Source organism: Chelonia mydas, chromosome 1 (genome assembly GCF_015237465.2).
Source record: "Chelonia mydas isolate rCheMyd1 chromosome 1, rCheMyd1.pri.v2, whole genome shotgun sequence".
Classification (NCBI taxonomy): Eukaryota; Metazoa; Chordata; order Testudines; family Cheloniidae; genus Chelonia; species Chelonia mydas.
This window is the reverse complement of record NC_057849.1, coordinates 337,343,005-337,369,470: the sequence shown is the minus strand read 5'-3', so window position 1 is coordinate 337,369,470 and position 26,466 is coordinate 337,343,005. Positions and strand designations below refer to the sequence as shown.

The following is a 26,466-nucleotide window of genomic DNA, read 5'->3' as shown; positions in this document are numbered from 1 at the left end:
TTCAGCACAGGGGCTGATTACAATCTGACCCCGTATGCTAGAGTTGCTGTAGCTATAAATGACTAACTGTGGAGATGATTAATACCACAGAAGACAATTATTCTTCTAAGTGCAGGCACAGCCGCTGATGGCTGAAGCGGTGTGGTCCGGAGAACAGGGTACTGGTGTGGGAGTCAGGATAGCTGGGCTATTTTCCTGGCTCTGCTACTGATCTGATGTGTGACCTTGGGCACATCACTTTACCTCTGTGTCTGTTTCCCTTCCCACCCTCCATCTGCCTTGTCTACCTAACTTGTAAGCTCCTTAGGAATATGTAAGTATAGCACATAGCACAATATGGCCCCAGTCTCAGTTAGAAACTCCAAGTCCTACCGCAATACAAATAATAATAACTGGAATAGGCAGCTGTGCTGAAATGCTGGAAAAAGTCTGTTACATGGCTTGAAAGATGATTAATAAACTCCACCAGTTCTTTCAGTTTGTAGGTAAAAGGTTTTTCTATGCACTGGCTGAAGTTCTAAAATAAATGATGGTGCTGAGATAAAACCTCTCCAGCTTGCATTAAGTGAAATCGCAGATAACGGATTATCTCTTGAAGACCGTGACTCTGGTTTAGGATCAGAAAAAGATTTCTTTAAAAGAATGTTGAAGCTGAATAAAAGCCACTGGGGACTTGATTGCGATCTCACGTCCACCGGCATCAAGCCGGCGTCGTTCCAATGATTTCAACAGAGCGGCTCCTGAATTGCATGGTTACCACTGAGATCAGAATCAGGTCCCCGGAGCGCAGTAAAAGATTGATGAAATACAGCGTGGGGGAAAACAAAGCCTTTAAAAACCATCTGGCACGCACCGATATCCATCACGAAAACACTAAACTCGGGGAACGGGATCTTGAAAGGCAAAGAAATGGATTTCAGAGTGATGCCAGGCATGATGCATTGAGGGCTCTTGAGTTCTCTTCCTTCCTGAGAAACATTTGGCTTGTTGCCAGATTAGTCAGAGTCTCTCCACGGAAGATCTGTGTCTGCTTTCAGCTGGAGTCTGCACCCAGTCAAATCAACCACAAGGCCAGGAACAGGGTGAGGGCAGGAGGAAGAGGCATTGTTGGGGCAGGGCCTCCGGAGAAGAGGTGGAATAACGGCATGGCCTCAGGGGAAGGGGTGGAAAGAGGGTGGAACCTCAGGGGAAGAGGCGGAGCAGGGGGCAGGGCCAGAGTTTGGGCACCGGTGGCCAAACTCTGGAGCATTTCTAGAGCATTTCTGGCACTCCTGCACCAGGCTACATCAGTCAGGGCACACAAAGACCGGATTCTGGTCTCTACACACAGCTCATTAACTGATGCATCCTGGTGAAGGAGAAGAGGACAAGGAGGAGTGCAGGAACAGAGGGGACTTTAAGCCACCTTTGTGTCTCCTTTTATCCCAGCCCCTGATACACTTTAGAGCAGCCTCGGGGTAAATAATGTTAAGGTTTCCCCACTCCCATCTAGGAACCAAAGGCAACTGAAAAACAGTGAAAGCACAGTGACCACCCCCCAATAACTCCTCACTGTCCATGTCGTGCACCATACATAGGATAAGGTAGCTGCTTATACTGGGGTACTTTCCAGGGGCTGTTTCTGCCCCCTTGATGGGACTATAAGGGAGAACTGGGCCCACTGACTTCAGTAATTGACCCTGATATAAGTGAGAGTCCCTATATATTTATTTGAAGAAACAGTTGGGATTCACACATGCTTGTATTGTGTATTGTATTTAGGGCCCAGTCATGTTAACACTTAACTACTCAGCAAAGACCCTGATTCAGGAAGCACTAAAGCATGTGTTAGTTCAATGGCTTAAATCCCATTGAAATTAGGGAGTATCCAGTCAACTATTCAGGATTTTCAACTGAGTTTCATGGCGGGTCACTTTAATCACATGGTATTCTGTCGCCTCATTGGATGACCTGCCTTTATAAACAGCTGCTGCCTGAAATGAATTTCATTTAATCACAGATCAAATTTCATGTTGTGATTCAACCACCTATGGTGCAAAGTCTGCGTTCCACAAACGCTTGCCTGACAAACATTTCAGTTGTAGGAATGTTCACAGACATAGGCGACGACTTCTAGTTTTCTCTGGGGATGCTCCACCCCGGCTCTGCCCCAAGGCCCTGCCCCCACTCCGTCCCCGCTCCTGAAGCCCTGCCCTGGCTCCGCCTCTTCCTGCCCCAGCTCCACCCATTTCCTGAAGTCCCCACCCACCTGCTGCTCCTGGTCTCTGTCTTCCCTCAAGCCCCTCCGCTCCCAAGCCGTCAATCAGCTGTTTGGCGGCGGTGACGAACAGCTGTGGCTTTGGGTGCTGATCATCCACTATTTTTTTTCTGTGGGTACTCCAGCCCCGGAGCACCCATGGAGTCAGCGCCTATGTTCACAGAGAGCAATAAAGGGTACCAACAAACCAAACTGAAATCCAGTTTCTAACTAGGGGAACCATTCGCAAGAACCTTATATACTTTTCACCCAGCCCTGCAAGTGATTAATCATTGTCTGTTTCCTCAAAGAAAATGATGCAACTACTGGGCTAAATTATGCTTTCAGTAACAACCACGCAACCTCATTGACATTGGTGGGCTTCCTGCAGGTAGGACTGAGAACAGATTTGACCTAAGTTCAGGTCACACCTACCTCGGGAGCAATGTAATCAGGGGTTCCACAGAAAGTGCTTGTCTTTGCATCTTCAAACATGTTCTCCTTACACATCCCAAAGTCAGCGATTTTGATATGCCCGTCCTTGTCTAACAGAACGTTATCCAGCTTCAAATCTCTGCAAGAGAAGAGCAAAGTAAACATCTTCTATGGAAACGTTGTCCAGCGGCATAAGTGCATGTATAATATTACATAACATAGGTTCTTGCAATAGGAGAGTGGCAAGATTTGGTGATTTGAGAACACGAGGGGGAGGTCAAGGTCTCCATCCTGACCCCAGCAATCTCTACAGCCAACTCAGTGAGTTCACCCTGTCTACTCTACTCCCATTTCCTCACCTGTCATATGGGCTTATTAATAGTTACTGTACCTACCAGGCCCCGGAAGGGCGTTGTGAAGATTAATGGGGAGCAATATAGAGCTGTCCTATCTGCTCCGCAGCTCCAAGAATAAAATTGTCTGGGTAGGAGGGGCAAGAACACAGCCTCACCCTGCCCCCTTTGGGCTGTACTGAACCCCAGGGCACGCAAGGAAGATACATACCTTGCACTCAGGGAAGCACACGGGCTGTAGTTTTTACCTGGCTGCTGAGCCAGGGTACAAGAAGGAGGAGGGTTTTTTACACCTTCTTTCTCATTTGGCAGCCCTGCCACACCCACACTAATTAGCACTATAAGCAGCTCTGCTCCTGGGGGGAGGGAGGGACATTAGGAATTCATGGAGACTGAGACAAAGGCCAAAATATACTTTCCCACAAGTCCTGTCCCCAAAATCGAATTCCGGTGCTAACCTCAATGGGGTATGTCTACACTGCAGTTAGAGATGCATGTGTGCAGGACCTTCAGATATACCAGAGCTAGCTTTGATCTAGCTAGCCCAATAAACAATCGCAGGGAAGCTGCAGCGGGGCTGGCTTTGCAATGGCTGGGAGCACCCCAGAACCTAAGTAGAACATCCATCATCTTTTCCCTCCCGGGGCTGCACTAGCTGGGGTTGAAGTATTTACAGAAGTCCTTCACACTCTACTGCCATGCTCTCCTCTGAGGTTGCAGGCTGCTTTGGGAAGCCGGGAGCTTGGAGAGAAAAACATGTACGGGGGAAATTAAAAAGCAAGCCAGCCAATGAATCACGCACATCAACACAGAACAAAGAGGTGCCCACACAGGAACAACCCCTGACAGGAGAAATGGAGTGATGGCTTCTTCTGGGTTAGTCTCCAGAGCTGACCTAAACTTCAAAAAGAACAGGAGTACTTCTGGCACCTTAGAGACTAACAAATTTATTAGAGCATAAGCTTTCGTGGACTACAGCCCACTTCATTGGATGCATTGAATGGAACATATAGTAAGAAGATATATATATATATATATATATATATATATATATATATATATATATATACATTATACATACAGAGAAAGTGGAAGTTGCCATACAAACTGTAAGGGCTAATTAATTAAGATGAGCTATTATCAGCAGGAGAAAAAAACTTTTGTAGTGATAATCAAGATGGCCCATTTAGACAGTTGACAAGAAGGTGTGAGGATACTTAACATGGGGAAATATGTGTAATGACCTAGCCACTCCCAGTCTCTATTCAAACCCAAGTTAATGGTATCTAGTTTGCATATTTATTCAAGCTCAGCAGTTTCTCGCTGGAGTCTGTTTTTGAAGCTTTTCTGTTGCAGAATTGCCACCCTTAAAGTTACTGCTGATAAAATAGCGATTAAGTCACAGGGACCAATTTTCCAGGCGTTTTTTTAAGCAGCACACTCTTCTGCACTCACATGCACCAGCAGGCCCTTAAGCATGTGAATGCCCAACTGGGCTACAGTTCCAAAAGTGACGTAGCCACTTTACCTTGAATGGTCCCTTGAAATATGGGTTAACTACTTATGCTAAACAATCGATTCCATCCTGAATATTTAGCTGTGGCACTCTGAGTACATTTCCCAGACCTGAAGAAGAGCTCTGGATAAGCATGAAAGGTTGTCTCTCTCCCCAACAGAAGCTGGTCCAATAAAAGATTTTACCTCACCCACCTTGTCTCTGTAATATCGTGGGACTTTATAAGCTCTAAGCTACAACAACGCTGCATACAGAAGTGACTTGTAATTTTGGGCACCCCATCTGAGGCTTGAAAGGGGGCCTGACTTCCAATGGGTGGCTACTCAGAGCCTTCTGAAAATCAGAACGTTGTCTCAAATTGAGCACCCCAAAAATAAAGGCAACCAAAATTACTTAGGCTACGTCTACACTAGAGACCGATGCTGCTGTGCCACTATAAGATTTCTCATGTAGCCGCTCGATGCTGACGGGAGAGAGCTCTCCTGTCCACATAATTAAACCACCCCCAACAAATGGTGGTAGCTATCTAGTTGGGAGATTTCAGAGTAACAGCCGTGTTAGTCTGTATTTGCAAAAAGAAAAGGAGTACTTGTGGCACCTCAGAGACTAGTTGGGAGAAGCTCTCCTGCCGACATACCACTTGTGCACGCGGCCACGTATGCTGGCAAAATGTATGTCGCTCAGAGGTGTGGTTTTTTTACACTCCTGAGTGACATAAATTTTGCCGACATAAGAGTTAGTGTAGACATGGCCTTAGTCGCTTTTGAAAATGTAGCGCGCTCTCTCTGAGTAGTCAAACGCGAGCTGCCTTGGACTCCTTTTAAAGGCTGGGATTTATCGAAGGAAAGACAAGGGAGTTAGGCATTCAAATCCCATTCAGTTGACGTGCCCGTTGAAAATCCCAGACAAAGCACCTATGTTTAAAAATAGGGACCATAATATCAAGAGAAGGAAACATTGTCACAGGATAATAGTCTCCTGCTGCTAGATTACTGCCAGGTTGAAAGGTGAGACATTGATCAACAAGAAATAGAGAGGCAGCAATTCCAAGTGGCAGATATTCATGTTGTCATCATTTCCAACTTCACTGACTTTATTTTTGTTACACCAGGGGTCGGCAACCTATGGCATGGGTGCCAAACATGGCACGCGAGCCAATTTTTAATGGCACGCTGCTGTCTGCTGGACCCTATTGAGTAAGAACATTTTGTGTATTTAAAATCCCTTTGCAGTTCTATTGGAACACTTCAGTAGTACTGTAATTCCCCCCTGCCCCCTCCCCCTTTTAATATAAGCCACTGTCTTCCAGTCTCGAAGCGGCTACATTGCAGTGGCAGGGCAAAGTGACCCTTCCATTTATAAGCTCTAAGCATGCATTCCTAGTGCACTCAAAACTCCTAACGAAGTGAGTGGGAGTTCTGAATGGACATGTACTGGAGGGATTGGGACCACGTTTTGCAATCATGTCTTTGGGATCTTTCAGCTCAAGGCACTATGTAAATGTCAATAACATCTCAAACTGGGGTGGGATCTGAGTTACTACAGAGAATTCTTTCCTGGGTATCTGGCTGGTGAATCTTGCCCACATGCTCAGGGTTCAGCTGATCGCCATATTTGGGGTCGGGAAGGAATTGTCCTCCAGGGCAGATTGGAAGAGGCCCTGGGGGTTTTTCGCCTTTCTCTGCAGCATGGGGCATGGGTCACTTGCTGGAGGATTCTCTGCACCTTGAAGTCTTTAAACCATGATTTGAGGACTTCAATAGCTCAGACATAGGTGAGAGGTTTATTGTAGTAGTGGATGGGTGAGATTCGGTGGCCTGCATTGTGCAGGAGGTCAGACTAGATGATCGTAATGGTCCCTCTGACCTTAATATCTATGAATCTATGAAACTGGCTTTGGAATACACAATGGGCATTGACTTCAATGGGAGTAGGATGGGATCCCCAAAAGGATGCATAAGACTGACTCTTTTCCAAGCTCTCTCCCCCAAAATAAAACAGGCGAATGGGATGAAAAACAAAGCGGGTTGTAAATTCAATATTAGTAAGAAGAACAACGTACAAACTAGCAGGTAAAATCAATATGTTGAAGAAAAAGCCTAACTGTGCCGTATATTAGATTCCAATGTGTAAAACTACCTGTATATTATTCCCTTAGAATGAAGAAATTGCAGACCACAAATTATTTCAGCAGCATAGAACCTGGAAAAAACAAACAAACATGCATCAGAACTGATGTCTCCCCACAATAATTCTCCATTTGGGGCCAGATCTGCAGCTGGTGTAAATTGGCATCACTCCACTGCAGTCAAAGGAGTACAAGCAACATCTTCAAAAGCAGCCTAGTGATTTTAGGACCCCAAGTGGGATTTCCGTACACCTCCCCATGGGGGTGTTTACCCCCCCGAATTTCCCCAACACCCCCCCAGTTTTGTGAACTAGTTACATGCAGTGTTGCCAATTTATTGATTGTTTGGGAATTTGAATGAAATTGAAACATGAATACACTTTAAAAGCATATACAGTATATCATAAAATACGTGTATCTGAAAAACTATAATAGATTTGAAAAGTATGAAATAGACTAGCTTCCTTCTACAGCTGTTTATGACAATGTCAGTGCGCTCATTTTGGTGATATTGGCCAACTTAATAATTTCAAATTATGATTTGTATGCAAAGTCTAAATGAGCTCTCCCTGACAGCTAGTGATGAGCAGGGAGCTGGGGGGAAAGGCTTCAGGACCAGATTGGATTTACATTCACACCTAATCTACCTAGGTATCCAGCAAACTGAGCTGCGTTGCCCAAGTGATAGATTTTGGCTGGGGCTGGGTTACAAATCACTTGAATGGGGTGGGGGGGAAAGAAATGTTGTTGTTCTTGTTGTAGGAGTAAAGGGCAGTAGAACTGTACTTAGCCTCTGCTGACTGAGGGCATCAGGAGAGAGGGTGGGGACAGGTGTTTTGCTTGATGGTCTGCCTGAGTCACAAGTACTGTTTGACCTGCCCCTCTCCACTGTTTAAAGACAGAGCTGATTAGGCTCCACAGAGAGTCTTTTGTTGTGTTAAGTGACCACTACAGCTGAAATCACTGATAATCAAGTCTAAGTGCTTAGACCTGCTGTGGGACAGTGTTTCTGTGGAAGAGACGGTCCAGTCTGCACTCGCAGTGAGGTTCCCCCACTGAGAGCTCAGCTAAAATCCCTGAGAGCTGGGTGGAACCTCAAGAGACCAACTCGCAGAGGTCGCAGTGGCAAGTGGCAGCAGAAGGTGACAGCACAGGGCCATTGGCAACAGAGCGATGGAGTGAACGGTGGCACAGCGAACAACAGTGGCCAGAGCGAACAGTGAGCAGCTGGAGGAACGAGCAAGGTGCCTTCTTGCCCCCACACCTGGGAGGTGAACTCACGTGAAAGCTCCTCTGAACTCTGAGTCTCCACTGACCAAGGACAACACCAGTGAGTGTTAATGAGGCTGTTACACAACACAGTTCATGCGAACAAACATGTCTGTGGCATCGTACTTTCTATTTCGGCAAGAGATACCACACACTATAAACGGGAGGCCAATGTTAAGTGCATTGTCACTTGTTCATCCTGAAGTTGAACACTGGTTCTGAACAAGACCAGCAAATGTTCACTGTCTTTCTGCAAGAAACAAAACTGACTGGCTAGACGCATGTGATGCAACAGTGAAAGACTCAACAGTTGAAAAAGTGAAGAACTCTCTCACCACATTCAAAAAATTTGCATACATGGCTGATGAATGCACCAATGCAAATGGTCATCAGGTATTAAGTCATTTTTCAGAGTAGCAGCTGTGTTCGTCTGTATCCGCAAAAAGAACAGGAGTACTTGTGGCACCTTAGAGACTAACAAATGTATTTGAGCATAAGCTTCCGTGGGCTACAGCCCACTTCATCGGATGCATAGAATGAAACATATAGTAAGAAGATATACATTATTATCACTACAAAAGTTTTTTTCTCCTGCTGATAATAGCTCATCTTAATTAATTAGCCTCTTACAGTTTGTATGGCAACTTCCACCTTCTCTGTATGTATATATATATCTTCTTACTATATGTTCCATTCTATGCATCCGATGAAATGGGCTGTAGCCCATGAAAGCTTTATGCTCTAATAAATTTGTTAGTCTCTAAGGTGCCACAAGTACTCCTGTTCTTTTTATTAAGTCATTGTGTACGTTATCTTGATGTCAGTGGTAGGCCAGTACATGCATTTCTAGATGTTCAAGTTATAGAAAACAGATTGGCTGCATCTGTGACAACCCACATCTTAGAAGAGTTAAATGTTTGTCAATTGGACCCCAAACAGATGGCTGCTTGTGCATTTGATGGAGCTGCAAACGTCTCTGGAAGAAATGGTGGAGAACGAGCTTTTCTCAGAGAAAAGTGTAACCCTAGTCTCTCCTATACACACTGCAGAGGCGCCATCTACTCCAACTAGCGCTAGTATGAGCTGCAGACTCTTCAAAAGACATTTAAAAAGCTATAAATTGAATGTCTTCTTTATAGTCTTTTTTCAGCAAGAGTCCAAAAAGACTGAATATCTTGGAAAATATAGAAGATACACTGGGACTGAAGTTCAAATTAGTCCAACCTGGGAAAACCCTCTGGCTTTCTCATGAGCGATCCTTGGCTGTTGTCTTAAAATTACTCCAACCATTATTAGTGGCTTTGGAAAGTATCTACCAAGATGGGACGGATCTAAGTAGTGAGGCTGGTGGATTACTTTTGCTACTAGGTTCAGAGAAGACTACTGCTGTTCTCTCTCTTGTAAGTCTACTGTTGAAACCACTTGGGTCATTAAACAATGGCATCCAGGCATCTGCTACAACAGTGGTAGATCTTTGTCCAGCAATAGAAGCTACATTTGGATCAGTCAGAGAGCTATCCATTGAAAAAGTACTGGAAGAAGCAAAGACTTCAGTCCAGAAGTTGACTAATGAAGGCATTTATATTGAATCCTTAAGTGAAGAGGACAAGAAGTGTTTGTTAAGACAACTGAAAAAGTACACAGACTTGATTCTTAAAAATCTACAACAGCGACTTCTAGATTCTACTCAACCTCTACGTAGCTTTTACAGATCCCTGTCCCATAAAACACTGACAGTTGAGTGGAGTGAGGCACTACCAGCAATGGGGCTGCCATGTGCTCAGGACAAAATAGAGAATTTGAACAGAGAGTGGAATATTATACGACGAATGAATGAAGATTTGACTTCAACTTCTTTTTTATCATCACTAGTGGCTCGACCCGATCTTTATGCTCTGTTTCCTGGGCTGAAAGAAGTAGGAATTCATCTCTTGCTACTCCCAGTCAAATCAGCTACAGTCGAGCGTTCTTTTTCATCATTGAATAGAATTTTGTGTTTTGAAAGACGTCGCCTTCTGCCTGATCATGTGAATGAACTAATGAGCATATCAATTGAAGGAATGGAAGTACACACGAGAAGCCACCAAAGGTGAATGCATTGCATTCAAGAAGTTCATTAACAGAGTTGTGCAAAATTATAACAAGAAACCAAGAAGGATGTAGATGTAGTGCTTCATAGAAGGCTTGAGTAGCCAACTTTAATTTGTGTGATGATTTTAAAATCTAATAAAATGGTCATGAAACATTTTTCAGTTTTTACTATGGTGCCATACAGCCCAACTTCACCCTCACGGTCTCACCCGTCGGCCCTGACCCCCACCCTGTAAATTTGAACACCCCCCCACCCCCGCAATTTCAATTTCTGGGGAAAACACTGCCAACTCCCTTTTTCATACATGACTTAGGCACATAAGAGCCCAAGTTCCATTGACTTTTGATGAGGTTTAGGCTTCTAAGGGCCAGATTATTAGGCACCTACAGATGACAATAGGTTCCAAGTGGGATATTCTAAAGGGCCTAAGTAGGTTTGGTTCTAATTGCCATATAAATCATTTGGAAAATCAATGAGAATTGGCACCTTACCTGCTTAAGCACTTTTGAAAATACTCTTAGGCGCCTACTGTGCATCTTTAGGCATCTTTGAAAATCTGCCCCCTACGTGCCTAAGTCACTTTTGAAAATGGGACTTAGGCTCCTAAGCCACTTAGGTGCTTTGGGAAATTTTACCCCACATCCGTTTACACTAGCTGCATATCTGGCTACTTGTGTCTTTTGTAGAATCCTTTTTACCAAGGTTCTTTAGAGACCCTTGTTCACAGCACACTTCTGCATCGGGGTGAAACTTCACCCCAATACACAGGCCCAGTGTAGGACCAATACGCCACTTAAGTTTCACTTCAGCCCTCAAAATAGGACCCCTCTGCCCAGAGGTGAGTGTAACCCTAGAACCATATTTCCACTGGATTCTACTGCATCGTCTCATCAGACCTTGAATGTCCTAGGCTGGAGGCACAGTCCTCAACATTAAGTTTAAAAAAAAACCCCAAACCCCAACAAATCAAACTTGTATTTAAATTAGGCTCTGTTATTTAAATAGAAATTAATTTCTAAGGTGTTTCAATATTGACTTTTACAATATCTTTTGTTGGCATAAGGATTTAGAAAAAACTTTTATTTATTTCAATTCCTCCATTTCAATTGTGGCTACATACATTTTTAATTCTCCCTCGGTGTATTTACTTTTTATATAAATTTACCTTTTTACCATTCGTTTTGACAGGGTTCATGTCCCCAGCCTGCCTTTTTTGCTGCTCGGTGACAAAAACAAGAGACTCCCTTTTCCTATTTTTGTCCAGACTAGGTGGTCCCAGGCTCTCATGGGGGGGAGGCAGGGATAGCTCAGTGGTTTGAGCATTGGCCTGCTAAAGTCAGGGTTGTGAGTTTAATCCTTGAGGGGGCCATTTAGAGATCTGGGACAGAAATTGGGGATTGGTCCCTGCTCTGAGCAGGGGGTTGGACTAGATGACCTCCTGAGGTCCCTTCCAACCCTGATAGTCTATGATCTCTGCATAAAGGGGCATGTGGCTGACGCAGTCATCCTAAAGCTAAAGAGCTTCTGGGAATGGCTGAGGCTTATGGGATTCTTTTGTAGTCGTTCTGCTCAATGGCTTTTTCTAAGGATACATCTACCCTGGAAAAAGGGGTGTAACTCTCAGCTCAGGTAGATGTACACATGCTAAATTTGATTGAGCAAGAGCCTAAAAGTAGCAAGAGTAGCTGCAGCAGTTTAGGAGGTGGGAAAGTCTAGCTGCCCAGAGTACAACCCCATCCAGAACCCCAGGTATGTGTTCAGGAGACTAACCATGCTGCTGCCCGCACTGCCATGCAGTGCTGTTTTTAGGCTAGGGCATGTATGTCTACCTGAGCTGGAAATTACACCCCCAACTGTAGTGTAGACACACCCAGAGTCTTCTCCTGCCTGCAAAGACTTTCAGCCATCAAACTGGGAAATCCTGACAGTTTTACTGCCCCTGCAGTGGGAGTTTGTTCATTTACATCAGGGCTGAACGGGGCTCAGTGTGAGCTGCCCACATGTGTACAAGGCCAGAAGATGTCCCCAGACGTTTGACACTGAGCATCAGGGGCCTGATTAGCCTCTCGTTTACTCCAATTTTACACTGCTGTAACTCTGCTAACTTCAGGGGTTTCACTCCTGATTTCCATCAGTAGCAGTGAGATCAGAACCAGGTTCCAGATCTGAAATTCAAAGTGTGGCACAATCGGGATGAGGGTTGGGGGGTAGGGGGCAGGAAGAAAGCTTTAAGCCACCTTTGTGTTCTCAAAATTCTGGCCTAACTGGGGCCTCCCCACCTCCCAGTGCAATTTAGGGCAGCCCAGGGGCTGCTCTAATTTTCAACAGTCACCGATGGGCTGCTGCATGGCCCAGAGTATTCCAGCAATGGCACCGTCCTCCCCCAGTTCTCCTCCTGGCATGTGTCTTGCCAGAGACAGGGAAGAAAGGTGGCTTGGGGCTGCTTAAGCCACCCCTGTAGAGGAACCCCTCCTTTCTGGAGAAATCCCCAGCAGCTGTTCTGCACCCTTTTGTGGCTGGAGCCAAACGGAGGTGCCAAAACAAGGGACAGAATCAGGGTCCTGGTGTGTTGTCAAAAGTCCTGCTATTGCCTTACAGTCGTCTTCCCTGTAGATTACCTAGAGATGTGGATCAATGTAACCCTACCCTCTTAGTTCTTTACTGAATGATTCAGACTTCGTATGAAAAGGCCCAGGTACCTACTTCAGCAGCCTGACTGGGCCCGCTGATCCATGACTGGAAAAATCAGCTGAACAAAAGGCTACACATGACTGGAAGATCTTGAAACGGAAAGTACACCTTGTGCGATTGTTATGGTTGCACCTAGGCCCCTCAACTGTGATTGGGGCCTCAGGGTGCTAGGTGCTGTACATACACAGTGTAAGAGAAAGTCTCTGCCCTGAAGAGTTTACAAGCTACACAAGATAAGACAGAGAAAGGGTGGGAGGGGAAACAGAGGCACAGGGAGAGGAAGTGACATGCCAGAAGTCAGTGGCTGAGGCCAGATGACAGCAATAATACCAAGCCCTAATTATAGTAATTTTCACCTGTAGGTCCAAAAGCTTTACAAAGGAGGTTCAGTATCATTACTCCCATTTTACAGATGAGGAAACAGAGGCACAGAGAGGAGAACTGGCTTGCCCAAGCTAACACAGAAGGCCATTGGCAGAGCCAGAAACAAAACCCAGGTCTCCCGAGTCCCTGTGCTTTATCCATTAGGTCACGCTGACTCCCTATTACACTAAGTATGTGACCTATTAAAGTAAATGGCAATTAAATCATCTTACATTGCTCTGGCGGTGTCAAACTTGTGACAGCTTTGGATATGAAACATTAGATCTCCTCCATTTAGATATTCCATTACGAAAAAGAGGTTTTCCTAGAAAAACAATAAAAGACTAGAATTAGGTACTGAAAGTAAAAATACCATGAAGAAGGAGGGGGAGGAGAAAGGGGAAGGAAAGAAGGGTACAATACAAGGTTGGATTTCTGAAGCAACCAACTTATTTCACCGGTATTTCCTTTCCACGTTTTTTTTCCTTGACCCCCTACTTAGCTCCCACTGCCCAGATTTGCATAATCACTGGTAAAAAACATAATAATAAACAATCCCTAACTCACACATAGCATTTTTCATGAGCAGATCTCAAAGTGCTTTAAAAAGGAGGTCAGTTTCATTATCCCCCTTTCAGCAATGGGGAAATGGAGGCAAGGAGCACTGAAGTGACTTGCCCAAGACCAGCCAGCAGAGTGACAGAGCTGCGAATAGAGCCCAGGACTTTTGAGTCTCAGTCCAGTGCATTGCTCATTAGGCTACACTGCCTGCCATGGGCCCCAATCGTAGAGACACTTGCCCATGTGAGCAACTTCATGTATGGCAATAGTCCAATAGGGAGCTTGATCCTGAAATGTGCTGAGCGCGTTGGCCCTGATCCACCAAAGCACTTAAGCACGTGCTTAATTTTAAGCAACTGAATCGTTCTATTGATGGGGAAGTGCTTAAACAATTACTGCGAAGGTTTAAGTGAATAATAATTCTTGTCGTATGCTCAAAACGTGCCAACAGGTCACAGAAGTTTTAGAAAGCCGCTTCCTACTTCCAAACTGGATACGGACAAGTGTCCTAATACTGCTATTGGATCCCCACAGGAAGACTCTGAGGCTAGTACGGTGCCCCGTTATATCAATGGGGTCCTGCATGGGAATCAATAGCAGGACTGGACTCCAAAGTTTCAATTTCAGCTCTTTGCGTATGGGCATTGCGTATGGTTTTGATAGTGCAATTACAGTAGGGACAGACCTGTCACTTGAGCCTGCACGAATCCGAGTGGATGCCCTGGTCTAGTGGTTTCAGAACACCACAGAGAATTATGCCAGGCTGGGTCCTTGCCCTTGCCCTGACTCTGACAAAAACTTCCTCCGGAGTCTTGGAAAAGTCCTTTGACCTCAATGTCTGATTCTACCAGGCTCTGAGGGACAGCCAGTGACATCAACTCCCACTGGGGCCCTCAAGAGTTTAGGGGTCTGAGGACCTTTCAGGAGGAGAGCGGGATTGTAGCTTGTGCATATGCAGAACTGAGATATTAATTATTGACCTTAGAATTCTGTTGTGAACATTAATAAAACAATAGCTTAGACTATGAATTTAGGCAAAGTCTTAAACGAGTGTTGGGGCATAAACTGCATCATGCCAGGAAGCACTATGCTCAGAGGTACCCTGGGAGACACAGTTTCTCCCTTGCTTCTTTCTTGATCCTGAAGGGTAACAATTTGCCGCTGGCCTGTAAATTACTCTTCCAATCCTGCTGGCTCAGCTTCTCTGGCCAGCCAGTTCCCCTCCTCTCCCTGTTGCCATGCTCCAGGTGGGGAGTCAGCTGGCTAATAGTCCTGCTTACTCCCATGTTCCTGGACCTGGATAGGATCGTAAGGGGGGGTTTCTTCCTCCTGTTCTTGGGCATATATTCTGGGTCAGAGTACAGCCCGATGTTTGCAGTGTCATTTGAACATGAAAAACACTATATACAGTGGGCACCTTTCAAATCTGGACATTCCCCACCTGTTGGAGTAAATCTTAAAATGGCCGATCCCTCACCCTCACAGATCTTGGGAGACAGGCCAGTCCTCACCTAAATTTAATGGTGTCCAGTTTGCAGATTAATTCCAGTTCTGCCGTTTCTCACTGGAGTCTGTTTTTGAAGTTTTTTTGTTGAAGAATTGCCACTTTTAGGTCTGTAATTGAGTGTCCAGGGAGGTTGACATGTTCTCTGACTGGTTTTTGAATATTATAATTCTTGATGTCTAATTTGTGTCCATTTATTCTTTTGCGTAGAGACTGTCCAGTTCAGCCAATGTACACGGCAGAGGGGCACTGCTGACACATGATGGCATATATCACATTGGTAGATGTGCAGGTGAATGAGCCTCTGATAGTGTGGCTGATGTGATTAGGCCCTACGATGGTGTCCCCAGAATAGATATGTGGACACAGTTGGCAACGGGCTTTGTTGCAAGGATAGGTTCCTGGGTTAGTGGTTCTGTTGTGTGGTTGCTGGTGAGTATTTGCTTCAAGTTGGGGGGCTGTCTGTAAGTGAGGACTGGCCTGTCTCCCAAGTTCTGTGAGAGTGAGGGATCGTCCTTCAGGATAGGTTGTAGATCTTTGATGATGCGTTGGAGGGGTTTTAGTTGGGGGCTGAAGGTGACGGCTAGTGGTGTTCTGTTACTTTCTTTGTTGGGCCTGTCCTGTAGTAGGTGACTTCTGGGTATTCTTCTGGCTCTGTCAATCTGTTTCTTCACTTCAGCAGTTGGGTATTGTAGTTGTAAGAACATTTGCTAGAGATCTTGTAGGTGTTTGTCTCTGTCTGAGGGGTTGGAGCAAATGCAGTTGTATCTCAGAGCTTGGCTGTAGACAATGGATCATGTGTTGTGGTCTGGATGAAAGCTGGAGGCATGTAGGTAAGTATAGTGGTCAGTAGGTTTCCAGTATACAGTGGTGTTTATGTGACCTTTGCTTATTAACACTGTAGTGTCCAGGAAGTGGATCTCTTGTGTGGACTGGTCCAGGCTGAGGTTGATGGTGGGATGGAAATTGTTGAAATCATGGTGGAATTCCTCAAGGGCTTCTTTTCCATGGGTCCAGACGATGAAGATGTCATCAATGTAGCGCAAGTAGAGTAGGGGTGTTAGGGGAGGAGAGCTGAGGAAGCGTTGTTCTAAGTCAGCCATAAAAATGTTGGCATACTGTGGGGCCATGCGGGTACCCATAGCAGTGCCGCTGACTTGAAGGTATACATTGTCCCCAAATGTGAAATAGTTGTGAATGAGGGCAAAGTCACAAAGGTCAGCCACCAGGTTAGCCGTGACATTATCGGGGATACTGTTCCTGACGGCTTGTAGTCCATCTTTGTGTGGAACGTTGGTGTAGAGGGCTTCTACATCCATAGTGGCCAGGATGGTGTTTTCTGGAAGATCACTGATGGATTGTAGTTTCCTCAGGAAGTCAGTGGTGTCTTGAAGATAGCTAGGAGTGCTGGTAGCGTAGGACCTGAGGAGAGAGTCTACATAGCCAGACAATCCTGCTGTCAGGCTGCCAATGCCTGAGATGATGGGGCGTCCACGATTTCCAGGTTTATGGGTCTTGGGTAGCAGATAGAATACCCCTGGTCGGGGTTCTAGGGATGTGTCTGTGCAGATTTGTTCTTTTGCTTTTTCAGGGAGTTTCTTGAGCAGATGGTGTCATTTCTTTTGGTAACCCTCAGTGGGATCATAGGATCATGTTCTCTGTATATATACATATCTTCCTACTGTATTTTGCACTGCATACATCTGATGAAGTGGGCTTTAGCACACAAAAGCTTATGCTCAAATAAATTTGTTAGTCTCTAAGGTGCCACAAGGACTCCTCGTTCTTTCTAATGTCAGACCAGTTACTGAAGAGGAAGAAATATCTTCCCATGGCTTTAATGGTCACAAATATTTGACCCATTCATGTGGTAGGCATGCATACCACGTACACCTGCTATTGGTTTCCTTTGTTATCCTTGCAAATGTGTGCTATTCTAGGGCCAAGTCCCCAGATGGTGTAAATTCACATAACTCCACTGAGGTCAATGGAAATAGGCTGATTTACACCAGAGGAGGATCTGGCCCTCCAAGCCCACCTATATCAGTATGTATAGGCCTGCCTTGGGTCTGACCCTGTACATTCTTCGATGCATTGACGTCAGTGGGACTACTTAGGTGACAAATGGCTTGTGCAGGATCCTGCCTCCATCAATTTGTGGTTATAAGAAGTACAGAAGATACTATTTGCAATGAAAGCTTTTGGGGACAATCAAAAGCCTAACTGCTAAAGACAAAATGACTGAGGGTTTAATTTTGTTCTTCAGTGCTCAAGAATGTTTCCCCTTGTGTAATATCAGCCTATTCTCTAGAGATGGCAGCATTTCCTACAGCTGCCAGCCAATTCAATTCAGTCCTCATCTCACACAATTAGCTTTTGATTCTGATTCTCTCACTTCGTCTTTTACTGCATGTTAAATACCTTATTCGAGACGCTCTGCTTTGGAAGTCCATCTGCTTGATTTAAAGCAGCAAACACATCTGAATATGTATACAAAGATGCAGGTGTAGATTACTGTATCTCCACATACTAAAGGCCTCCTGGCATAATTCAGCAAAGGTCAGCAAAAGGCTAATTGCACCAATTAAGTCTCACTTAGGACTTCAAAACAGAGTTCTCTGTAGTGCTTAAATAGAGAAACTAACCTACCCCTCCTACAAGGTGATAGAACTGCCCCTATTGCTGGTTTCAGGACTGGTTGAAAATTTTCCAAAATTCCTTTTGGATGGAAAATTGGGTTTTTGACTAAGCCAAAATTGCCTTCTGCTCAAAAATTTTCAATCTTTTGTTGGGAAAACCTAAAAATGCTCTAATTTTCTGCTGAAAACTGAAAAGGTTTTGGCCAAAACACTTTGGTTTTAAATCTGTGATAAAAAGTCAAAATTTTCTGCAGTGGCAAAAAAAAAAATTCTGATCATCTTTTCTTAAAAACCCCAACCTATGGACCAGATGTTTAGCTGGTATAAATGGAGCTGATTGTCAGTAGAGGAATGGGATAGTCAATGGAGCTATGCAGATTTACTCCAGCTGAGACTATTGCTCTTTGTCACTTTAATAATCCCTGACACCCGCTTTCCTCCTTTCCTTGACTACCCGCTGTGCAGAGGGCAGAACTCTGCCCCTATCATGTACTGACATCATCTGAGTACTGTAATGTCTTTTCAATACAGACTTGATATTTTTGATGTGACAATGATCCATTGTGAATCTGAATGTGGGGGACAATTGTGTTTTTACAACTTTTCTCAAAGCTAGTCTTTTGAACTGCCCTGGCTTAAATTTGTATGATGCTGATATAACAGCATAGTGACAGGCACAGAAAACCTAGCCACTGCTGATAGCAGAGATGAGTGGAAATAGGCATTTCCAACTCAAAGAAAAATCTGAAGATTCAATATTTTTTTTGTCCTGAATCAGGATGAAAAGTCAGATTACTGAAATATTTCATGGATCAAAATATTCTGAGAAATTTTGATTCAGAAATAGATAGGCATTTCTTTTCATCATTGTCGATCACAATGAAATATGTCAGCATGCCCATACTGAAATGTTTTATTATAGTTTGTTGAACTGACCCAAAATGTTTCATTTAGAATAAGTTCAAAATTAAACTCCATTTTCTTATGATGCTACATTGCCCCATGGGAATTTTAGACTGGGAGCCTGAAGGTCCCATTTGGGCCAGGGTCCCTGACTGGACTACATTTCCCATAATGCACCTGCGAGCACATGTGTCCTTTGATTCAACACCCAGCTTGGTCGGAGGGGGAGGCCATGTTGCCCATAGGGGAGAATGGGGGCCTGAAGTACAACTGCCATTAGGCAATGCAGCACAATATGGAAATGAAGTTTAATGTTGAACTGACTCAAAATGTTCGAAATATTCTGATTCAGACTGATGGAAATTAAAAAAAAAAAAAAAAACAACAACAACAACAAAAAAGCAGCAAAATCGAAATGTTCCACTGGAAAATTCAATTTTCCAGAAACGCCATTCTCTACATTCAGTGTCATTTTGATAGGGAATTCCTGACCAGCTCTAATCAAGATGTGGGTTTGATATGTTGATAAGAGGATGACAGGAGTGCTTGTATATATTAATGGCCTAATGCTGCATGGTACTGAATGTTCCCCATGACATCCTGAGTGCACTCCACACCCACTGAAGCTTCTTGAAAACTCTCAGCTCATCACAGAATTGGCTCCCAAGATTTTATTTTTAATGGAAGTTAAAGGCTCTGATTCTCCTTTTCCCTAAGCCCCTTTACACTATTCTGTCAGTGAACAGGAGTCTTAAAGTGTTAAGTCCCGTATGTTAATGTAACATGTTATGTCAAATTTGGCTCAGCCTTTAGGTGTTCTGCAAATGAGCTATTACAAAAGATAAGGCTAACAGCACAGAAATGTTTCAGTAACATTTATTTTTAAACTACAATAAATGTGGTTTCTATTTTACTGTTAGAGGGACCTTAATGTAAACTAGAATCTGGTATATGAAGTGAAACAAGCTGTAAACAAAAATGTAACTGACTTTCAAAAATAGAAAGTCTATTTTTAGTGTTCAAGATCAGCAAAATGCAAAAATCAATCCATCAATAAATAAAAAGCAGCAGCATAAATGGTGAAGAGTTAATTCAGAGATTAACACTGTATCGGAGTAAATAATTTCAGGACTAGGATCATGGGAATTATAAAATAGTTTTTACCATGTCCCTTTAAATCACATGAAATAAAAGTTTTTTAACACAGCATATAATTAGCCGGTTGAACTCACTGCTGAGAAGATCATGGTGACCAAAAAAAAAGAAAGAAAAGGTAAATATCAAAAACATTTGAAAAAAGTGCATCTTCATTTATTCTAAGGAGGCTAAAAATGACAAGTGGCCTGATTTTCACGAGTGCTGAAGAATTGCATCTTCCACGGAAGTCAGTGAGAGCTGTAGGTGCTCAGCATCTCTGAAATTCAGGCCAAAGGACTATCAATTCTCATAGTTCGTAGCATACATTGATCATCACTTGCTGGGATCAAGCAGAAACTACCTCCCGTAATGGATAATACTGTCCAAACTAGGTACATTAGGGAGATATTTTATTCCTCTGAAGACACGTGGCAGATATTGATGTTGATGAAGAACACTGGACTGAAAGGACTATTGGTCTGTCTCAGTATGGAGATGCCTATGTTCCTGTTTCTACCATTCTTTGTAGATGCATTCAGTACATAAAGGAACTCAGAAACTTCGCATTGCCAACAAATCAATATTTCAGAAAGGTTTCTGACTCACACTTCTCTGTTTGAAGCCACTTATCAAAAGCCAGTCCAGTGAAGCCTTCAAAAAGAGATTCCAATAATAACTCTTAGGCATGGCTTCTACACACCAGTGCATCTGCTATGAAATGCTTACTCTGAGGATATTCTGATTAAAACATGCCTCCATCGAGTGGTGAGAGAATGTCTGTGGCTTGTTACAGCTCTCTCATTCAGAATGACTTTCATGAGTTGAATGATCACGGCTTGACTCGGTCAGAGGAGAAAAACATAAGTCAGAAATCAATCACAGTCTACGGGCGATTTGGATTAAAAAGACATGCGCTAAGTCCTACAGCTACAGTGTGAAATGAAGAGGCCAAACTGCTTTAAAATGTTGAAAAGTTGACTTGGGTAAAACCAAAGAAGATGCTTAACATGCGTCAAGAGGGGAATATAACATCATGCCGAAGAGAGGGGGGCCTGAAGTGATCACTCATTTAACCTCGTTGCATTTTTCAGGACTGTTCACTGTACAGATCCTTGTGCTTCAGGGCATAAGCCAACCTCTGACCCTAGGAGCCTAGGAGAAGCTTGTCCTGGAGGCAGGTTACCCCATAACTGCTGACTGTAGGGTTATTGCACTTCCTCTGAAGCAGCTGGTGTTGGCCACTGTTGATGGCAGGATCTTGGACTATATAAACCAACACTCTGTTCTAGCAACATCTACATTGCTATACATCATTCCCACTGGTGTCTCACTCAACCTACCTTTGAATATCAACCACCCCCACTGGGAGTATATTTCACTTCCCAGTTGTTATTATTGTTAAGAATACTTTTCCTATTATCTAGTCTCAGTTTTCTTTCCTTAGTTTCAGGTCATTTATCTTTCCCCCACAATCTCTGAAACTGTACATAATTTCCTTCCCGTACGTTATGGGTATCCCTTTGCTCATCCCCCTGAAAGGACTAAAATAGATGCCAGGATTCAAAATTTCATGATCTACTGACACAGGAGTTCACAGACTTTTCCACAGTAAATTTCATCCACTGTCCTTAAACACGTGTTGTTTGGGAAGCTAACTGCATATGCAACAGAGGTACTATTTGTTTCCTATGACACTGGCTGCTATGTTGTTAACTTAGCACTAAGCAACATCTAACATCGCCAAATTATGGTATACGAATGAGCATGGAAGCCTCCTGAGATGAATCCAGACCTTCCAGAGCTGCCTGAGTGAACAGAGTGGTCATTGGGATGTCATTCCAGATTTTATCCCCAGTTAAACTTGTCTTAATGCCAGTTTAAAATTTTAGTATATAGAGCAGTGGTCCCCAAACTGCCTAGGGGAGTGCAGAGGAACATGGGGAGGGGACAAGGCCTGGGCTAGCCCCCATGGAGGGCGAGGAGGGAGCACCACCCAGCCCTTCTCCACCCCTAGCTCTGCCACAGCCCCAGCTCCCAGCTGCTGCTCCGCTCCTGGTCTAGCCTTGGCCCCCAACCGTGGCCTGACCATGGCTTTCCCTCCCGGCCCCAGCCCCGGCCCCCAGGCGCGGCCCCACTCCTGGCCCGGCCTCAGCCCTGCCCCCAGCCTCAGCCTCAGCCCCAGCCCCTGGCTGCAGCTCCGTTCCTGTCCCCAGACACGTCCCCAGGTGTGGCCTCAGCCTTGGCCCCCTTATCCCTCTCCATATGCCCCCCTGGGACCCGCAGCCCTGCTCCGGAACGGTGGCGTGGACAGGGGAAAGGGGGGTGTGACCCTGAAAAGTTTGGGGACCACTGATATAAAGGGAAGGAAACAAACTGGTTCTTTTTAATTTGCCTGGTATGGTGCTTGAAAGGCTGGTCAGGGACACAGAGAAAACCTCTGGAAGCTACGTTTTGCATCCAGGTGCACAAGGCTCATGCACGATTTAAGTCCCACTTAAGCCTTGTTTTGAGAGCTTAAATAGTGATATGTCTTTTGCTGTCCCCCTGCACGGGACTGAATTTCACCCTTAGTACGTACTGCAAGCCCCGGTGCACCACAGGGGCTCTCTGCACGGCCAGTCTTAGGTGGGGAAAGCAGCATAAATCGACAGGGGCCAAAGTCCAAGCATGCTCCCCGGAGCGGATCAGCTGGCTAAGTGTCCTATCCACCCCTACACCCAGCACTCTGTAGATGAAAGCTGGGGATGAGGTCAAAGTTTCCGAGGCACATGCTGAGACTGAAGGTTTTGTTTCAGAGAACTTTCCTCAGAGTAAACAGGCTCAGGCTTTAGCCCACTAACCGGAGTAAAGCAGAGTGTCCCCAGCGTGTTTGGGGACAAATGGAAAGCCCGTATGTACCTTGGTTTGGAATGTACAATACACATGGGTTAGAAACGGGTGCTCCCAAGCCAAGGAGAGGACTCTCTTTTCCACCATGGTGCATTCGACGTCATCGTCCATCAAAACCACATCCTTCTTCAGAGCCTTCACAGCGAAAAACTGATCCGTGTTCTTTAACTCGGCAAGGAAGACCTAGAAGGGGAAGGCCACCTCATATAAGAAGTGCGTTTTCTCAAATCATGTTCGGACCCATTTAAAGAAGTGAGTTGAGCATAACTGGCTCAACACCAGGTTGATGAGACAACTTAGAGTGGAAGGATGATCTAGTGGCAAAGTCACCCGACTAGGACTCAGGGAGCCTGAGTTCAGGTCCCGATTCTGTCCCAAACCTCTGAGGCTTTGGGAAAGTCACTCAATCTACTCGGAATTTGTCAAATAGGGATAACACTTTCCTACCTCATAGGGGTGTTGTGGGGATAAATCCATTAATGACTATGAGGTGCTCAGTTACCACAGTGATGCGGGCCATGTAAGTAGATGGAACACTTCAGACAGGTGAAAATTTTGGTGACTGAAACCAGTTTTATGCAAGTTTTCATAAATAATGTTTTCCATTTTCTGACCTACCACGACAATACTCTAGAAGACATATGGGGGAGTATTATTTTGTCAGCAATATATAAATGGAACGTTTGGGGTCAGATCCTCAGCTGGGATAAATCAAGGTAGCTCCACTGATTGCCTGATTTATACCAGCTGAGGATCTGGCTCTAAATGCAAGGTCAGAGGGCAGTATGAATAGAGAGGTTGCACTTCTACAGTGTTTCTCGGCTGAGGATCTCAAAGTGTGTAGCAAGTACTAATGAACTGAGTCTTAGAGAAATAGGCAAGCTTTATTATACCTTTTTTACAGATGGGGAAACAGAGGCACTCAGAGGCAAAATGACCGAATGAGCCAGGAGCAGAGTTGGAAGTAGACTGACTTCTAGGCCCCCGGGCTAATTACAATACTGGGCAACCATGTGGCTTAGTGGACCAAGCACTGTACTGGACCTCAGAGGACCTGGCCTCACTTCTTAACTCTGTCATAAATTTTCCAGATGATCTTGGGCAAGTCACTTCCCGCTCTGCATGTCAGTTTCCCCATCTCTATCATGGGGATACTGACATCCTTTATAAAATGCTTTGAGATCGATGGATAAAAAGCACAATATAAGAGTTAGGTCTTATTATTAACACTCCCCTTGGTTAGCTAAACGTCCAAGAATAATCAATGAGGCTTCCTTGGTACTGTTTACTGAACCGTAGATATGGAAAAGTGCAGGGGATCCGCAACCCCCTTGCAAGTTTTATTTACTCCTTTGGTTATTTGTATGTTTAACTTACCAGTGTGCTGTGTATCGCCTCTCCCATGCCATATGGGGAATAATCAGAAATATTAATGCTGATGCTATAACAACTCTCTCTCAGTGCCCCTCCATGCTATGGAATATTCTTTAAGAGAGGGGCTCAAGGGATAGTAACCAGCATGGAACTGACTGACTGGGAGGCAGGAGAGGGTAGGAGACAGTAAGGTCAATGCAGTGGCAATGGGCTTCTACACAGATGGCCCAGTACCATCGAAACCCATACAGATCTCTGGAGATTGGCAGGGTTTCAAGGCTGAACACCCTGCGTCTTCTCCAAAGGAGGACACACCCCATCCCAACCAATGGAAGAATTTGGAGAGGATTCTGTGGAGGAAGCTTGTCGTGTTTTCTGCTCCCACCCGGTTTTCTGTGGAAGGGCCTGATTTGGCCCTTCCGTACTAAGCTTGTTCAACTATGGAAAGCAAAATGGAAAAAAATAAATCAGATGTTTCATTAACGATTTAAGATGTGGCCACAGCAATTGCTTCAGTCCATAAAATATGCAAGAATCAGCCATACACCCAGGGGCAGGTTCCATCTCTGATGTCTTTGGGCAACATGTGCACGCTCATTAGTTGATGCTAAATTGCAATGAAGAGTTGCTTCCGAATTGCCTCTCAGAACTGCATGAGCGCCAGATGAATTCATCATGGTTCATGTTATCATAGAGGATGCATCTCCGAATTAATAACGATCAGCCACTCAACGTAAAGTCAGATGAATGAATCCACTGAAGGCAGAAGATTCGAGTTTCAGATCCAAGGCACAGATCCCCAGCCGGTTGAGGGGGTAGAGCTCTATTGACTCAGTGAAGCTATACAGATTTACATCAGCTGAAGATCTGGCCCCAAACATCTAAGGGATGTAGCTGAATCCAGCCTGAGTAAGGGGCAGAGCATAGTTGCACTGCCCCAAGAACAGGGGGCTTCACAATCTGGTCCTTGCTTCCTCTTTGCTTTGAAGGGGGAAGTAATCTACTCCAGCCTTTTTACAGGTGCAGCTTACTACCTCCTCTGAACTAGCTCAGCTGTGCTGGCTGATAGCAGAGCCAGGACTCCACCCAGTCCATTCTCTGCCCAACTTCTCCCCACCCACATGCATAAAAGGGGAAGTAGCAGCCTGGCTGCAGCTTTCCCCTCTACACAGGCTCTGGTGATGTGGATAGCCGATGCAGGGGAATAAGAGGGCCCTTATATTATATTTACTCTCCTATGCAGAGGTGGGGCTGGGTTTATGCTTGAGCCCTGGGAGAGTTAGGTTTCTATGCAATGCAACAGTCGGGTACCCGTGGTGATGTTTACATCTTATTTATCATTAAGGAGGTTTGGGTCAGTGTTTCTTCCGAGGTTTGGAAACACAGTCATGCCTTCTGCCCCTGGCAAGGCAACATCCACGCAGGCATTGAAAAGCTGTTTATATTCTCCAGCAGTGCAATGCATGGCTTCGCTTAGCACACGTCAGCCCCATCTCACTTACCTTGCCAAAGCTTCCCTTTCCCAACATTTTGTGTAAGACAAAATCATCAATTGTTAATTTCAGCTGCTCAGACTTCTGGTCTTTCCCTGGTTCTGATTCCACGAGAGACTCAGGGCTTGTCACGTCTTCCACCGGCGTCTCCCAGGAGATTCCCTGTGGCTCTGAAATGAACCCCAAAGCAAAATAAACACCCAGAAACAAACAAAAACCCCACATCCTACTTTTACATTTTTCAAAGACACCCAGTTCCAATTAAAATCAATGGCAATCAGGTGTCCACACTCACTAGGTGGATTTCAGGCATTGTACCTCAATCTCCTTCTAGTTACGTCAGTTTTTACAGTGGTGTAACTCCACTGACTTAAGTAGAGTGACTCCCAATTTTACATGGGTGTAAATGAAAGAGAATGACACCCTTTAACTGCAGTGTTGCTTTCAAAGCTGAAGAACGGGGCCAAACCCTTAGATTTGGTGCAGCTTTTACTTGACATTGCTTCTTGCTGGCTGTCACACTATGCCATGAGATCTTACCCTTGGGCCTCTTTCAAGCCCATTGCTAAGCCTGCTATGTGAAACAGATGAGACACTGTTTAAATTTCATGCTCCTATCCCAGAAGTTCAGATCAGGTTGGCTGTCTTTGCTGTCAGTTTCTGGAGTGGAACTTTCAAGAGGTTCCTGGCTATTCTATTTATTTAGATTTATAAAAACCTGTATAGGAATCTATTCCTTACTGAACCTATCCCATAAACTCAAACACACAATACCATATAGAGGATTGCTCAGCCCACCTTGACAGATAAAATAAATATCCACTGGGGAAGAGATGGTCCTTTAGGTAAGGGGACCATCTCTTTAAAAATGGTTTAAAGCCGG

At 44.7% G+C, this 26,466-nt stretch overlaps 1 protein-coding gene across 5 annotated transcripts in view; it reads right to left on the bottom strand.

The window, feature by feature from the left end:
- The window catches only part of PRKCQ (protein kinase C theta), an 85,072-nt gene that overhangs the window by 12,007 nt on the left and 46,599 nt on the right, over positions 1 to 26,466 (bottom strand). For 3 of the 5 annotated variants that reach the window (XM_037889349.2, XM_037889350.2, XM_037889352.2), the window contains 5 exons: positions 25,593 to 25,753; positions 22,726 to 22,899; positions 13,317 to 13,408; positions 6,680 to 6,742; positions 2,672 to 2,810 (listed from right to left, as the gene is read on the bottom strand). In XM_037889349.2, the coding sequence (XP_037745277.1) occupies positions 2,672 to 2,810; positions 6,680 to 6,742; positions 13,317 to 13,408; positions 22,726 to 22,899; positions 25,593 to 25,753 (629 nt within the window). The remainder of the gene's footprint in view (positions 1 to 2,671; positions 2,811 to 6,679; positions 6,743 to 13,316; positions 13,409 to 22,725; positions 22,900 to 25,592; positions 25,754 to 26,466) is intronic. The other 2 variants (XM_037889351.2, XM_043520700.1) reach the window with 1 other exon arrangement.